Source organism: Drosophila albomicans, chromosome 3, assembly GCF_009650485.2.
Source record: "Drosophila albomicans strain 15112-1751.03 chromosome 3, ASM965048v2, whole genome shotgun sequence".
Lineage (NCBI taxonomy): Eukaryota > Metazoa > Arthropoda > Insecta > Diptera > Drosophilidae > Drosophila > Drosophila albomicans.
The window spans coordinates 35,426,155-35,442,799 of NC_047629.2; the positions used below are offsets into that span (position 1 = coordinate 35,426,155).

General features: G+C 36.5%; 1 protein-coding gene across 1 annotated transcript; it reads left to right on the forward strand.

The window, feature by feature from the left end:
- The first annotated feature begins 4,588 nt into the window (after positions 1-4,588).
- Positions 4,589-6,360, forward strand: LOC117570954 (aldehyde dehydrogenase, mitochondrial-like). The gene has a single exon (XM_034252890.2). It carries the CDS (start codon positions 4,629-4,631, stop codon positions 6,189-6,191), a length of 1,563 nt encoding a protein of 520 aa, XP_034108781.1. The 5' UTR covers positions 4,589-4,628; the 3' UTR covers positions 6,192-6,360.
- The last annotated feature ends 10,285 nt before the right edge of the window (positions 6,361-16,645 follow it).

Genomic DNA, 16,645 nt, shown 5'->3' on the forward strand with positions numbered 1-16,645 from the left:
CAGCAGCGGCGCTGGCGTTGGCGTCTTTTGTTGTGTTGGTGGTGCGAATTCCATAGTATTGGTGTTGTTTGCCCGGCAGCATAACAGCACAACTCGCTTAACAGACGACGACTGATAATAACAGTTTTGTGTAGTGTTGCCACGCAGGGGGAGTAAAAAGTGCTGCCACACTGTTGTTAAAGTTGCGACTGGCAATGCCGCCAGCAAACAGCTGAGACTGGTTGGCGGTAAATTTGAATAGTGGAAAATGTAAGATACTATTTTATTTTGTATGGTGTTTGTAAAGCTCTTCAGGATTTTATTTAGTTGTACAAATAAGAATAAACTAATTGCATTTCTTTAATACTATTCACGCGATTGCCAACCATTACGCAAGATTATTTTAGCAGGAAAATGCATTTAACTGCGGGTGTAAAACCCGCTTCCATTTTCCTTTGCGGCCAACTCCACAAAGCGGGTGCACGATCTCCACGAATGGGAATGCCATGCAAGCGCTTTTCCAGCCAATGCGACGACACAAGTGCATATTTTCCAACCAGCCGCCAGCCACCAGATTTTGGCAAGAAAATGCATCGCAACACAAAAAAAAAAAAAAGAAAAGAAAAGAGTTTTCCACGCATCCAACGCATTTCTCACTGCCTGGCAATATCGGTAATCATCAGCAGTAACAGCAACAACAACAATAAAACGTGTTGCTGACTTTTTGCTGATGTTACCTGTTGCCCGGTTGCCTGGTTGCCTTGTTGCCTTGTTGCCTGGTTGCCGTCGGCTCTGTTGACCCGGCCTGGCCAATTATGCGCCGCGCGCCAAGTGGTGAAATCGATGAAGATGCACAAAATGCAAACGCACTCGGCTAATGGTCAATATGGTGATGCTGATGGCGTCTTATGTACGATATGTGGCCCGGACAATTATGGCCAAAAACAGCCAGGCTACAGGTGGGTTGTGGTTGTGCCTGTATCTTTAGCTATAGCTTTAGCTTTGGCTTTGGCCAGCGATTCATGCGGCTAACGAGCTGTGAACGTGATTATAACTGCTAGCCCGACATATGAAAATTATGTTCAAAATGCAATTTGGTCGAAAAGTAGCAACAACAATGGCCAAAAGACAAACAAACTGCTGCTAACCAGAAGCTCAATTCAGATTAGGCAATCGACCAGCCCCAAAACAACATCGCATAGAGTGAAAATATTTGCTTAGCATTGATCTCTTGTTGCTTTTATTGTTGTTATTGTTGTTGTTGCTGGAGCATTGTTTGTTAATGCTTTCGGACGAGCTTGGTCAGAGCCAATAAAATATGAATTTGTCTGTCTGCAGTTTGTTGTTGTTTCCTTTCCTTCCTCCTTGCGACTTTTTGCATGTTTTTCTTCTGCTTTGGCATTACGAAGTCGGGCAGAGCATTTATCTAACGGCATATAATAACAGGTGGGGTTCATTGGATCAGCGACGGGTCAAAGTCAAAGCAGTCCATTGCATTTTATTGAGCCAAGACCAACAAAGAGAGAGACATCTAGAAGGAAATTGCCTAGTTTATCGGTAGCTGACCAGTTAAATTATTTGTGGCATGGGAATCCTCAGTTATGAGTTTTAGATTTAATATTTTCATCGCCCTGAACTTCAATAATAACTCTGGGCATAACTATATCTGACTAATTGTGAAACATAGATAAGTAAGTATTTTAAATTAAAGTTATTTTTTTGACAATATTTTACAAATTTATAAATCCGAAAACTATGCTCCAAGAAATTTGTATTCATATACATATAGTAAAACAATAATAAAAAATTACTGACTTAACTTGAGGGTAGAGCAGCCCTGATTCCAATAATATTTGACTTATGCTCATATTTAAGTAATTCAAATAGTATTTAATATTACATATTCAACCATGGCAATTTATTTGACTAAATTTCCCAAATGAAAGAGCAAAAACTTGTACTAATAATATTAATTATTAATAAAATTTACGTAATTTGTATATTTTTATTAAATTAGTGTTGATTTACTACTTATATAACTATCAAAAAGAAGACTATTTTGATTAAGTCTCAAATATTGCTAAATATAACTATTGAGACTTTTGACCTAAAATCTTTATTGTATTTTCCGAAGAAGTAAATTTTCGTCATATAATACCTAATTATTGATTACGTTTTACACTCTTTACTGTATAAATAAATTTAGAATTTAATACTAGATTTCATAAAAAAATAAATAAATTGAATTTTAGTAATTGTAAATATCATTGTAAAATATGTCATTCGTCTAAAGAATTAAGTTCTAAAAACAATAATAAAATTCATGGATTTAAGGATTTTAAGTTCAAGCACAAAGTTTCCCGTAAAAAGATTTCTACAATATTATAAAAATGCAATACAAATAAAAAGCTTCCTGTATGTTCATAATTTTTAAACAAAACTTTAATGCCTATGTTGAGCTGAAGAGAGTTTAAATCTATTTTCACTTTAATGTTGATATTCGACTTAAGACATTTTTCAAACTATTTTATGCGGTTGTTAACTTACAACTTAAGCCAACTATTGGATGCAAATGCTTTCCAATTTCCCTTTATATTAATCTAAGTTAAAGTACTTTATGTTAGTCCTTTGTTTATTTACCTTTTTTCGTGAAAAACGGCAGCTGCCAAAAGCAGCTCAAAGCGAAGCTTCCATTTCATCACTTTGCATAAAATTACAATCCTGAAGAGCTGCACTTCAATGTGGGTGTTGCCCTGTTTCGATTTCGTTAAAAGCAAAAAAACAATGCGGCAGCTGTTGTTGCATGCAACAAAAAACACAAGCCATGGACAATGCTCATGTGACTTGTCAACGCTTCCAGCGGCAAAACTCTCGCAAGCGGCAACAACAACAGCAACAACAATGTTGATAGCAACACGAAGCTCCTGCTGGAAGATTTGCAAGCACTTCACAGCTTCCTAGCACAAAGATCAAAGCACAAATGCCGGCACAGCTGGTGTGGGAATCAGTTGCAGCTTTGCCGTTGCCGTTGCAGTTGCAGTTGCAAGCGAGGCGCTAAACGGTGGCAAAAAGCCCGAAAACGGCGGGAATTTTCATTGCACATACGCCCCGTTGGCCCGCCTCAATGCCGGACATTGCACGCCCGCCGCCCCTCGCTGTCCTCGCCATCGCCAACTACAACAACGATCAATCTATTGCTGTGGAGCAGCTTCTTCTTCGTCGTCGTCGTGTGTTGGTTGGGTCACTTGTTAGGCGCCTTGGAGCGTTTTGTAAGAACATAAATCCTTCAGCTGTTTGCAACACGGCTGCCGCAGCCACTGTGATGCTGCCACACTGCCTGTGGATGGCATTTGAATGCGTCTCCTGTTCACTGCCAAAGCCAAAGCCAGTCTCAGTCTCTCCGTTTCTCTCTCAGCAGTCGCTGCAATCCCGGTTTAAGTTTGCTGCCATGGGCTGGACGTTTTTTTATTGCCATAAGTGGCAGGTAATTATGTCGCTTACCTGATAAATTACCTTGTTGACAACGCCAGCTCGAGAGCTTTCAGCTTCAACTTCAGTTGCAACTTCAATTGCAGCTAAACTTCAACTGCCTGGCGGCTGCAATTTTTGGCTATCAAAACTCAAACCTTTTCTCTATCCAACTTTCATTTATTTTCGCAGCATTTTGATAGCGAATTTTTGTTTATTTTTTAAAAACAACTTTTTCATTTGAAAATAAACTTACTAAATTTATAATGAAGACTTTACTCAGTTTTAATTTCAAACTATTTTCATATATCTGTACATGCTTATCCCTTTAAAATCCTCTTTAAATCATTTAAATATTTGTTTTTCTTAATAAAAATAAAATGTAGAAAAGTAATTTTACAAATGAAAACATTCATAAGGTTATATTATTTTTTCATTTTAATTTTCTTTGTAAAATGTGAATCGTTGAACTTATATATAAATATTCCACGATTTATTCCCTCAATATCCATAAATATTGTGTTACACAAAAATGAATCACACGCATAAAATAAAATGTGGATACACAAATAATATATTAAATGAAAAAAATGAATAATTTAATAAAGCGATATTATAACACAACACAATAAAAGAATAAAAAATATACAAAATAAATATTTTTACTAAACTGTTGTAAGCCTAAAATTTTATTTTTTAGTATGTTTAAATATTTTGCTGTCATTTCTGAGGGAATTAGTAAAATTGTTAAAATTATGGTGAGGGGAGAGCGCAATAAAGCTTTATAAGCAAATTCGCTGAGCTTCGCCACTTTAGTTAAGTTAGGATAACAAGGTAAACTAACATTTGGAGTAAATTTAGTTGAAGAACAGCTAAGCCACAACAATCCCGCTTTTCGATCGCAAAATTGTTAAATTCAATTACAAAAACTCTTGAGATTTTTCAATATTTTTATTTACAAGTTATATTTTAAAACTTTCATTTAACTTATCAAACAACAAAGCATAAAATATTTGTAAAAGTCGAACTTCAACTGATGTGCTTATTTTCTTAATCTATTTTTGACAGTTTTCCCTTAAAATGTTGACTTGACACAGCAAATTCATATTCCTCTTTCATTTTACAGCACGTAGGCTTTTCAAAATTTTAAAGTTTTTTTTTTTTTAATTTAATAGTTTGGTATGTTTAATAATTTAAGAACTCGCGCTTTATTACGTATACGACACCGAAATGTAGCTGCTTTTTTTAAGTACTCCAGCTCAATCCCAAAGCCGCAAACTTGCCCTGAAGTGCGTCACACGGACATCTTCATCAACAACGAGTGGCAGAAGAGCAAGTCGGGCAAGAGCTTCGAGAGCATCAATCCGGCCACCGAGGAATCAATTGCCGAAGTGCAATGCGGATGCAAGGAGGATGTTGAACTCGCCGTCAAGGCGGCACGTCAGGCTTTCAAGTGGGGTTCTCCCTGGCGGCGCATGGATGCCTCGGATCGTGGCCAACTGTTGTATAAGTTGGCATCACTTTTAGAACGCGATTGGGTTTATCTCGCGAGTCTGGAGACGCTGGACAATGGCAAACCGTATGCGATGTCCTACAACGTGGATTTGCCCATGTCGATCAAGAGTTTGCGCTACTTTGCCGGCTGGGCGGATAAAAACCACGGCAAAACGATTCCCATCGATGGCGACTTCTTCGCCTACACTCGCCACGAGCCGGTGGGCGTATGCGCGCAGATTATACCCTGGAATTTTCCGATTTTAATGATGTGCTGGAAATTGGGCCCAGCTCTGGCCACTGGCAACACGATCATCCTTAAACCGGCGGAGCAAACGAGTCTCACAGCCTTGTACATTGCACAGCTGATCAAGGAGGCAGGCTTTCCACCGGGTGTGATCAATGTGGTGCCGGGTTTCGGGGAAGCGGGCGCTTTACTGGCCAATCACTGGGATGTCGATAAGGTTGCCTTCACCGGCTCCACAGAAGTAGGACATTTGATACAGCTGGCCTCGGGCAATACGAATCTGAAGCGTGTTACGCTCGAGTTGGGCGGCAAATCACCCAACATTATATTGGCCGACTCGGATCTGGATTTTGCCGTCGAGCAGGCACATTTTGCGCTCTTCTTCAACATGGGTCAATGTTGCTGTGCGGGTTCGCGTACCTTTGTCGAGGACAAGATCTACGATGAATTTGTGCAACGCAGCGCAGAGCGCGCCAAGAAACGTGTCGTCGGTAATCCTTTCGAGGAGAAGACCGAGCAAGGACCACAGATCAGCGAAGAGCAAATGGAGAAGATTCTGTGCCTCATCAAGTCGGGTAAGGAGGAAGGCGCCAAGCTGGTGGCCGGGGGTGAACGTCCTGAGGATATGCCTGGTTACTTTGTTCAGCCCACCGTCTTTGCCGATGTCAAGGATGACATGACCATCGCCCGAGAAGAGATCTTCGGTCCCGTGCAGCAGCTGATACGCTTTAAGGATCTTGACGATGCCATCACGAGAGCCAACAACTCGGAGTATGGACTAGCTGCTGGTATCTACACCAAGGATCTGGATAAGGCCAACTATCTGGCGAATGGTTTGCGCGCCGGCACCGTTTGGGTCAACAACTACAACAACTTGCCCGCCCAGGCTCCATTTGGGGGCTACAAGATGTCCGGCCATGGGCGGGAGAATGGCGAATATGCTTTGTCCAATTACACAGAAGTTAAAAGCGTCATTGTCAAGGTCCCGCAGAAGAACTCTTAGGTAGAGAAAATAGACAGTTGTAAGAAATGTATTGATTTAGATAACCCGGCAGAATTGACAAGTAGATAAACGGATAGCGATGTTTCAGACAATTTTGGAAAGATTTTCTACTTTATTTACGTATTTTTAACAAGATTTATCCCACATAAACATTTACATTGATAATCAAAGAAAAGGTTTTCTTATGGTACTTGTATCACAAATATTTTTCAAAATTAATTATAATGCAATAAATTATGATTGATATTTAAAAAGGTTCTTCACTGTTGTTTAAATAATTCACTATAGAAATAGTTGGCTATAGACAAATATAAGATATATTTTTAAAAATAATGTTCTGTAAAAAACTTCATTGTAAACATAAATGTCGCACTCGAAGATATCGGTTTCAGAGGTCTATAATTTTCTAAATGTTTTAAAAAAAAAAAATAAAAAACTTTGAAATTCTTTAATTTGCACACATTAAAAGTCAGTATATTAACGCTTTCATATTATATTGTTTGATGTTGATGGAAAAAAATGCATTTCAATATTTGAATTTTTATATGTTTTAATTATATTTTACAATTAACAGCAAGAGTTTTGTTTTATTTAATATATATTTTAAACAAAGTGTAATTAAGTAAACATAAATCTTTATATATATTTTAACAATTTTATATTTTACTTTTTAATATATTATCTATATTAAAATAATATTTTAAAAGTAAGTTTTCTGTCTAAATAAATATAAATTCAAGATTTATGCTTAAATGATGGATACCAATTAAAAATAAAAAAGAACGTTCTAATAAATGTAATCTAATTTAATTAGCCTAATTTATATATCAACTAAAAGCTAATTAAAGAATTAAGTTAAGGAATCAATTAAAATGTATGCTTTATAGCTTATATAAATTGAACACTGAAGATAATTCACTTAAACTTAAGCTAAACTAATAACTGTTAACATCATGAGTAGGTGCAATAAATAAGCAAGTAAAGTTGTCCACATGCTCGTATAGTAAAAAGATTCTCGCCCTCGCCGCGTTGAAGATGGAACATGGAAGGGGAAGGGGAAGGGGAATGCGAAGCTGTGGGCGATTGCATGTCTGTGATAAGGCGTGTGCCGCAACCGGAGTCGCAACAGTTGCAACAAAGTTTTGCTGCTGAGTGGCACGATCAATCGCCTTGGGGCCAAAGAGTGTGAGAGCCGAGGAATGGGAGAGAGACAGAGAGTGAGAGACTGCGCTCGATATCTGTGAACACGGTAGCTAACATGCTTAAGTTTAATTAATGATAAGAAATCTGTATCTAAGGACGTTGCCGCCACGCCACGCCACGCTTCTGTGGAGCGTAATGAGCAGAGAGATCTTGGCTTTGCTTTTGGCCCTGGAATTCAGGTGTGCGCTTTGTCGATTGGCAGCAGTCGAGAGCCAACAGTCGAGAGCTAAGAGCCAAGAGCCAAATAGGCACTTGCAACTTGGCCATGGTCAACATTGGCATTGCATCGCCATCGGCATCGGCATCTCAATATCATGTAGATTTTGTGCTAATGTGCAGCCTCGGCACTGGTTTTGCTTTTCTTTTTGTTGTGCGGCATTACGTGGCACACACACACACAAACACACACATATATACAGAAGAGTCAATCTGTTCTGCTCTCATACTCGCCATTAATTAGTTGAATTTATTAGATGGCCATCTCGTCGTCCGCTTCGTCGTCGCTCCATACGCCTGGGAATTTTTCGAATCCCTTGCATTGCTTTTCGCACTATGAAAACGATACGTAACCAAAAACCGGAACGTACTAAATATACGCATCTTTTCTTTCCCCCTCCCTTCTCTCTCGTGTGTTTCTTCTTTACGATGTGAGTCTGCTCATGTTCGGGCTCCAATCGAATGCCACCAAATATTTTATCGCTGCCCGATTGGCAGCTCTCTCAGAAGAAGTACGAAGGGGGGATAATCTCGACTTCGAGCTGCATATTAGTTGTAATAAATGGTCGACTCGGCGCATCTATTTTGTCTTCCAACCAATCTGGCACTTTATGTGCCTGTATTGACACTTGATTGCTCCCCAGATTGCCTTATTAGCAATCCCATATATCTGGTTCTATGTTGCAAACGAAATCTATATTGCCACTAATCGGGCGATTAATCGTTATGCGATTTGACATTGTGGGTTGAAGTTCTAATAGGCTTAGATCTAAAGTTTAAAATGTCGTTTATAAAGAGTTCATGAGGTTGCGGATTTCGAAATTTAAGTAATTAACAGAATGTGCTACAATTTTAAATGTAGAATTAAAGGGAGATTTTTCAATTTTGATAAAAATTAAATATTTATATAATATATTCATTAAATCGAATAAGATTCAGCTTGGAACATCAACTAATTTTAGATCTTAAATAGCAATCGAATAAACTACTTTTAGAGCTGGTGATCCAAACTGAATGGTATTCTATTTCCATTTAAGAAATATATATATAAAATAATATAATTTTGAAATTTGTCTTTTATCATTTTTTTAAAGAAGATCCACATTAAATTTATAGAATTTCTATGTATTATTGCATTCATCTTGACCTACAAATCATAATTAACAGTGGTTATAATAATTATTCTTTAATTTGTTCACTTAATTTATATAAGAAATACTAATATTATTTATTCATATTCATCTACAAATTGTAATTCATAACATCAAGTATTCATTATTATTATTTGTACTCTTTTAATTTTCATTAAATTTATTTACTTTGTTGGATACATTTTCATAATTCTTACACTAATCTTATTGCTCACCAGCTGCACAAATGCTCATAAATACCTTCTAAATGCCAAAGTGGTATAATAAATTTGAATTGTTATTTAACAATTTCGATTATGGTCGCCGCAAATCGGAATTGTAGCTGAAATTGCCAGCATCTTCTAAGTTTAATCGCTTTTAATAAGTTAAAGCAAACGGATAGAAATAAATATGTGTGTTGTAGTATTTTTCCATTTGATCGTTTTAATTCATTAAAATGTTTTCGCACATTTATGCAACCGAAGATCGAGGGGAGAAGTAGGATAAATCAGTTGCAAAGATGCACAGCAGCAGAGGACGTCGCATAGTTCGGCTGCCCGCCGACCAATTTTTGTTGTGCAGCAATTCAATGCGGAACTGCAACAACACGATTTTGTCAACCTCTGAGGCGAATATGCCGCCGCCGCCGCCGCAGTTGCAGTTGCAGTTGCAGTCACAGTTACAGTCGCTGCGGCGTGGCAATTGCTTTTGTGGCAATGCCAAAAATGTGTGCCACAAGCAAAAGGCAACAGCTGCTGATTAAAGGACGGCCAACTAGGCGTATGCTTAATTGTATGGCAAACAGTGAACTAGCTAAGAAATATATGAATTATGTGAAGTACTAAACTATTTAAATAAATGTAGATTGAATTAACAAACTACATTTCATATCAAACTTCGTAAAATATATAAAAAATTAAGATATTAAAATTTATAATTAATTATTTTAAAGCTTTGATACTTTCTCAACACAACTTTGTGATTTTATAAGAATATTAAACAATTAGTTTTTTTATGAGTTCTTTTCTTTATAAATCTTTATCAGAAAATCAGAATAAATAAAAATAAATGAATCGTTTCTTGTTATAATGAATGCATTCATTTCGAAGATTTAAAAATTTGTAAAGAGAAGCTGTTCCCTAACAAGAAAAAAACAATTATTTTAATATTCTGATAAAACTATAAAGTTGTATCGTAGATATAAAGTTTTATAAAGAGAAGAAGTTCTTTAAAGAGAATCAGTTCTTTATAAAACTTTATATCAGAATATTAAAATATTTGTTGTTTCTTGTTAATGAGCAGCTTCTCTATAAAAATGTTTAAATCTTCGTAATGTACTCCTGCAACATACTATGATATACTAGTAGGAGCTTAAAGATGTATGAGATCACAACTTTACCTTTTGCAAATCACATTCATATCCATCAAAAAAACATCTGAACGTTTGGCAATTAGTTGAAACTGGGCATAAATCAAATTGTTAATAAGCAGCGGGCCGCCGTTGCTTGGCTAAACCTGTTGCCAATTACATTGACTAGACAAAGAGGCAGCCAATAACCACAGCATTGGCAACATCATCAGCAGGCGATCTGCATATATGTATATGTGTGTATTATATGTATGGAATGCACACACATTCAATATGCCACTCGTATTCCACCAGCTCACCTACAATGCAGATTCGAGGGCTTTCTGGTGCAGGTGCAACAATGTTTGCGGGGGCAAATGAAAATTAAAAAAAACATACAACAAGAAACAAAAGGTGGCAGCCAGCTGATGAGGTTGTGCGACTGAGCAGATGATCTCCAATTTGTAGGAGGGCGGCGTGAAACCGAAGCACGCTACAGTGGATAAAGTATTCAATTATACACGCAAAATTTGCAAACGGAAGCTCAAATTTGAGATAATAAAATACATCGATATATGTATCTTTCTAATGATCGCAATGTCTATTTATAATTTTTAATAGATTAAGTGTTTTAAGTAAACAAATTATTACATAGACTTAATTTTTTTTAATTTAACCTTTGAGATGTAGCATTCTCAATAATATCTAAAGCATAACATTTGATTTTTATCTAACTTACTAATAATATAAATGTTATATTAAATCAACAAAAAAAGATCATACGTTCGGTACTTTCGAAACCATCATATAAACCATTTATTTAAGGGATTATGAATTTAACAGCAGTTTGTTTCTTTCAACCATTGTGCATGGACAGTGATGGCTTAGAGTCGATGTTAATGATCCCAAAGTGGTTTCACTTTTTTCCTCTTAAACATCTATGCATCTGGTGCGTTTGCTGTCGAGCTGCCGATTTGCTGATGCTATTGCTGTTGTTGAACTGCTGCCGTTGCTGCTACTTTTGGCCTAGGCCCAACCTCTTGGCCTGCCGCAGACTATTTAACAATTTTTACTACTACTAAAAATTGCAACAACAACAGCAACAACAACAACAAAGAGGAACCTGCGAATAGCTTTGACTGTTATTTGTAATGCGGGCGTTGCAAAAAGAATCACGGGCTGTAAAATCTGACTAATGGCAAGTTTGTTGCAAAAGCGTTAATTAAAATACATGCGAGCAAACACACACATACATACATATAACAACAACAATTTCCAAAGTGCATTAACTTTGTTGCCAACTTGTGCGGGACACTTTGACATTATGTAGTAGTCGAAATGGAGGTTGCACTCTCGACTCTCGTCTCTCCACACTCCACACTCGACTCTGGACTGTGTACGTTGCACTCATTGTTGCACTAATTTGGTTTCGCTTCGGACTCTCAAATACTTATATCGATTGACAGTTTAGTCTATCAGCGTCGGGTAATCGCTGCAATTGTTCCCCGTTTTGGCAACCAAATCAATAATAATCCTTAATATGGAGCACACAAATGCGATCGCTACAATTCTCATAAAAGGCTTGCCGTATTGACATTTAATGCCAAAATCAATTTGGTTGCCTCCGACTTCATTGCATGGGAATTGCAAATATGAGTAACTAGCCCCCGGTTTCAATGTTGACTCATATTGCAGATGCAACAATCGCTTAGAATGCATTTTGGAATGGCTGTAAGCAGCTTTCAGGTGCTTTTTGTTGTAAGAGAACTTAAGCAGCACATTTATCAACATGAAAAGAGAACGATTGATATAAACATGGCAATTTATTCAAGTTACTATTAATTTAGTGTTTTTTATTTGTAAGTAAGAAGTAAATGACCAAAAGGTGCAAGTAATTCAGCCTCTTTTATAAAGTTTATTTATTGAATATTGATATTATTTTTATTATACTAGATACTTTAGCAAAACTTTTAATAGAGATGCAATAATTCCTAAGAACGGAGTTTAAAATGGAAGTTGACAGTTCTCATGTGTTTTTGTGTTGTGAGAAAGCTTTTGTAGCATGTTAAGTAGCTTTTTATAAAAGATTATAAATTTATTTATGTTACTTCTAATTAATAATTTCATATTATACTAAAGTAATATATTAGTAACCTGAAAGATGAGCTCCGAATGCATTTTGACAGCTTTCATGCGCTTTTTGTTTTGTTTCAGGCACTTTATCACCACGAGAAGAGAGAGAAAAAGATTTAGAAACTTGAATCTAAGTTACTTTAGATTAATTTCACTATTAAGTAAGAATTAAGAGACCTGCAAGTTGATCTTTTTGATTGTATATCAATGTACATACATCTAAAAATAACCAAACATCTTTTAAAATTTTAAATAAAAAAAAAGTATATTATATTTATTATTAATTTTATAAGAAGTAATGAGAGATGCGTTCATACATTGTATATTAATATACCTAAATCTAAAAATATTATAGTATCTTTTGTAAAGTTGAATATTGATATAGACATATAGTTTGCAGCACTCTTTTTTGGTACCACAATCTTAATTTTAAATAAAGTAATAATAGAGATGTTTAGGAAATTGTATTTATTTGGAGGCCTCTTTTACAGAATCGCAGTAACACACACTTAATTTGCTTATTCTTCGAATAATCGAAATCACAAAATAAATTGAGAAGGCAGCTCTACAGCATCAATATCAATCGAGAGTAAAGCTTGGCAAGTGATCAATTGCTCCGATGTAGCTGTCTGACAGCAGTTCAAGAGTCTGGTAATTTATACACTGAGCACTAAAAGGCAATGCATTGACACTGAGATAGAGACAGCTACTGCTACAGTTAGTTGTAGTGCTTTGTAAATAGGCTATTACGGCTTAACTGGTCGATGGTAAATGATAGTAGCTGGTAACTGGCAAGTGGTAAGTGGTAAGTGGCGAGAGTAAACTGCTGGCAGGCAGTGTAAACAAGCAAGCTAAATGTTGCAACATACACACTACTGGGGGTTTGTGGGGTCCAAAGTGCGTACATTTTCACAATGTGGAACATGAGTTTTGCATTTGGCCGATTTGGCCATTAAAATGAGCGCAAATTAAATGCGGGTCGGCAAAATGTTGCACACACAAAATTAGCACACACACTGCACACACTGCAGTTGCAGTTGCAGTTGCAATGAGTGGCAAAAAGATTTTCCATGCCTGCGCATCGTGTGTTGTACTTGAATGTTGCAAGCAAATTATGCTGGCATTGACACGCCAGCGACGCGATGCGATGCGCTCCAGCTTTAGCTCTTTAGCTTCAGTTTCAGGCCACAATTCCAGCTGCGAGCTGCCGATACTGAGGTGCCATTGCCACTGCAACTACAACACAGTAATAGCAACAGCAACAACAGCAACAACAACAACTGCAACAGCAGCCAGCAACAGCAGCTGTGGCAAACCAATAAAAACGCGCATTAGAAAGGTAGCAATTGCCTGTGGTCAAGATTAAAAATCAGAACGTGAGACATTTTACAAAATGGTCTTTGACTTTCGCTTGGACAGTTTGGAAACGAGCCGAAGCCGAGTGCTTTAAGAGATCTCCCCACCACACCAAATGCGCTATTTATCTATTGTTGAACACCATCAGATCAGCACTTAATCTTAATCATTGTACACAGTATTCTCTCAGCTCTTCCCTCTGTCGGATTTGTTGTTCAGCTTGTTCTGATTGTTACTGTTGCAAAAGTAACCAAAGATTTGTTGAGAGTGCTTCTGATCATTTCATGTGCTTGCCATTTACAAACTCAATCAACAGAGTGTAGAATCATTTACAAAACTACATTTTTAAGTACTTGTGGCTTAAATTAATTAACACTTTGCATATGAAGTTTTCTTAATTTTATTTATTTTATTTTATTCATAAAGCTTACAATATTTAGGGTCAACTCTGTCAGCCCAATATTTAGTATTTCAATAAAATACTAGGAAATATTCTATAACAAATTTGATAGGTATTTACCTGTCTACATTTCAGCATCAAAAATATGCTTATCATCCTAATTTCAGTTTTGAAACTAAGGTCTATAAACAGAATAAGTTTTGAAACATTTGCCAACTTTAGCATTAGTTATTTTATAACCAAAAAGTATACAAATTAACATAGTACTCTTTATAAATTCGTAAGTGTATCTGCAAAACCTGAAAAACTTTTTCCTCTGACGTGATTACGTTTGGTTGGCGCATCATAAAATTTCCCACATTTCTCGCAGTTGGTGAACCCAACCCAAAAGTTCAATAGAATTTTTGGTGTGTGCAATGCCGAAAGCGTATCAAATGCCTGGCTAAAAAGCCAGCTAAACAGCCTCCTGACCAAGCCACAATTGTCATTGAACGTCCATTCAAATGTCACAAATTGTTTGCCAAATCGCGCATTGGACATGAAATAGTTTCGACAGTTTAATTTGCCTGCCCCGAACCGATGGGGCGATGCCAATTGTTGTTGTTGTTGTTGTTGCTGTGGTTTTGGTGTTTGCCTGCTTTTCCATACTATACTATACTGGATATTTGTGTATATAGTGGTTTAGGTGGCTTGTCGATGACTTGGTGGCTACCATGAAACACCTACCAAATGCTTATGGCCATTATTTGAAGGCAACTCTGTCTGTCGGCATGCAAATGCCTAAATGCCGCTGATGCTACACCTAGAGAAATTTTCAGAGATTCTATAGGTAAAAGACGAGTAAAGTCATATAACGGGAATATTAGAAAGAGAATTAAAGTTTACATTGAAATTACATCAACGGAATAGCTTTAAAATTGAACATGGATTGATTTGGAATATTATTATACATACTTGCATTTATGTAATATTCGTTTAAAAGCATTGTAATCGGATAAACTGTAAGATAATTGAATTTAAGCAAAAATTTCATATGCAAAATAGCATTTTAATTTATATGAAATTATTATGAGTACTTACTATATAAGTGAACTTTCATTTAAGTAGTCTTTGTTTGTCTTTAAAGTTATATTTAATAAATACATTAATAATCCAACAATATGACATATAGTCTGTTAAAACAGTATTTTCAGTTCATAAAACACTTTTTTTTCAATAATTTTTAGAATAGTGTATTTCGTTATTTTTGTTCCTATTTAAATAAATACAAATGCAATTTCAAATTAAATGTTTTAATGTGAATGTGAAGAATAGAATGGAATAAATATTATACTAATATCATAATTACTGATAAGAATTCGTTGCTGAATTTGTTATAGTAAATTTTTCTCTAAAAATTCTTGTATAATAAATATGTTAAAGTAGCAAAGTTAGCCTGTTATTGTTTTATTTTGTAATTTAAAACTTGTTCGCTTCTAAAATTTCTAATATAGAGTTTTTTTCTAATTACCAATCAATATTTATCAGTGTATTTCGTCTACTTGGTGACAGTGGAAGCTCTGCTGCTGTGGCTGCTGCGACTGCTGATGCTGCAGATGCATCCAATAGATATGAGCGCGGCGATAACGTTGACATTCCACCTAAATTTATAATTTTTCGCCGAGTTTTTCCCTTGTGCGCAAAAGCTTTTAATTTTTGCCGCCAATTCCGTTCACATTTGTCGTCGTCGAAGTCGTCGTCGTTTTCCAACTCTCCAGCGGATTTGTCATTTGCCCGTAGTTGTCGTTATTGTTGTTGCTGTTGCTGTTTCTGTTGTTGCTAGGCATACGAGTATTACAACAACTACTGTAGCAGAAGTAGCTCCGCTTTTAAGTATTAAGCTGGCGAGCAGTAGCTCCCATGTCTATGTCTCTGTCTATGTCTATTTCAATGTTCATGGAGTGTATTCAAAATCTGCCATGATCATTACCATAACTGATCTTGTTTTGTCATGGCGCCTCCTCCAACCCATCCCTGCTGTCATCCCTCCTCCTCCATCTCTGCTCTTTGGCTACTGTTTTTTATTTGTTGTAGTTGTCTTCGTTTTTGTGATGATTTTCTGCGGTTCATTTGAGTCACGAATTGCTCGAAATGCCTTCGACTTGGACAACCGCCGAGCACTTGGACCTGGGACTCCAGTTGGCGTGTTCTTTTGTCCGTGATTTCATTTTGATTTGAGCCACAAAACTCTTTGCACACGACAAGAGCGTATCGTAGGTGCCTTCCCTCCTCTCCTCTCGTCTCCTCTCTCTGCTCTCTCCTCTATCCAACCACTAAATGCTGTTATTGAATTTTAATTTAATTCAATGCATTTGCCAACCAAATAGTACAACAGCAAAGCACAATGTTTGGAGAAGATCGCTTTGCGATAATAAAAGCTGGGAAAATTTTTAGTTGCCTTTGTGCTGCTCTGATTCCCATTATTGGCATGATCATGTTGATATTTGTTTTCTGTGTTTGCCAAATGAAAAAATAAACAGATCGAAATGTCTTCATTTATGCCAGAGTTATGCTAATGGATCAGATACTAGCTTCTGTCTCTCGATTGAGGTCAGCTTGGTCAGCATTACGAAACGACAATACGAATAGAAAATGTTACAAATTTATTAAAGTTCAAAGAAGTTCGAAG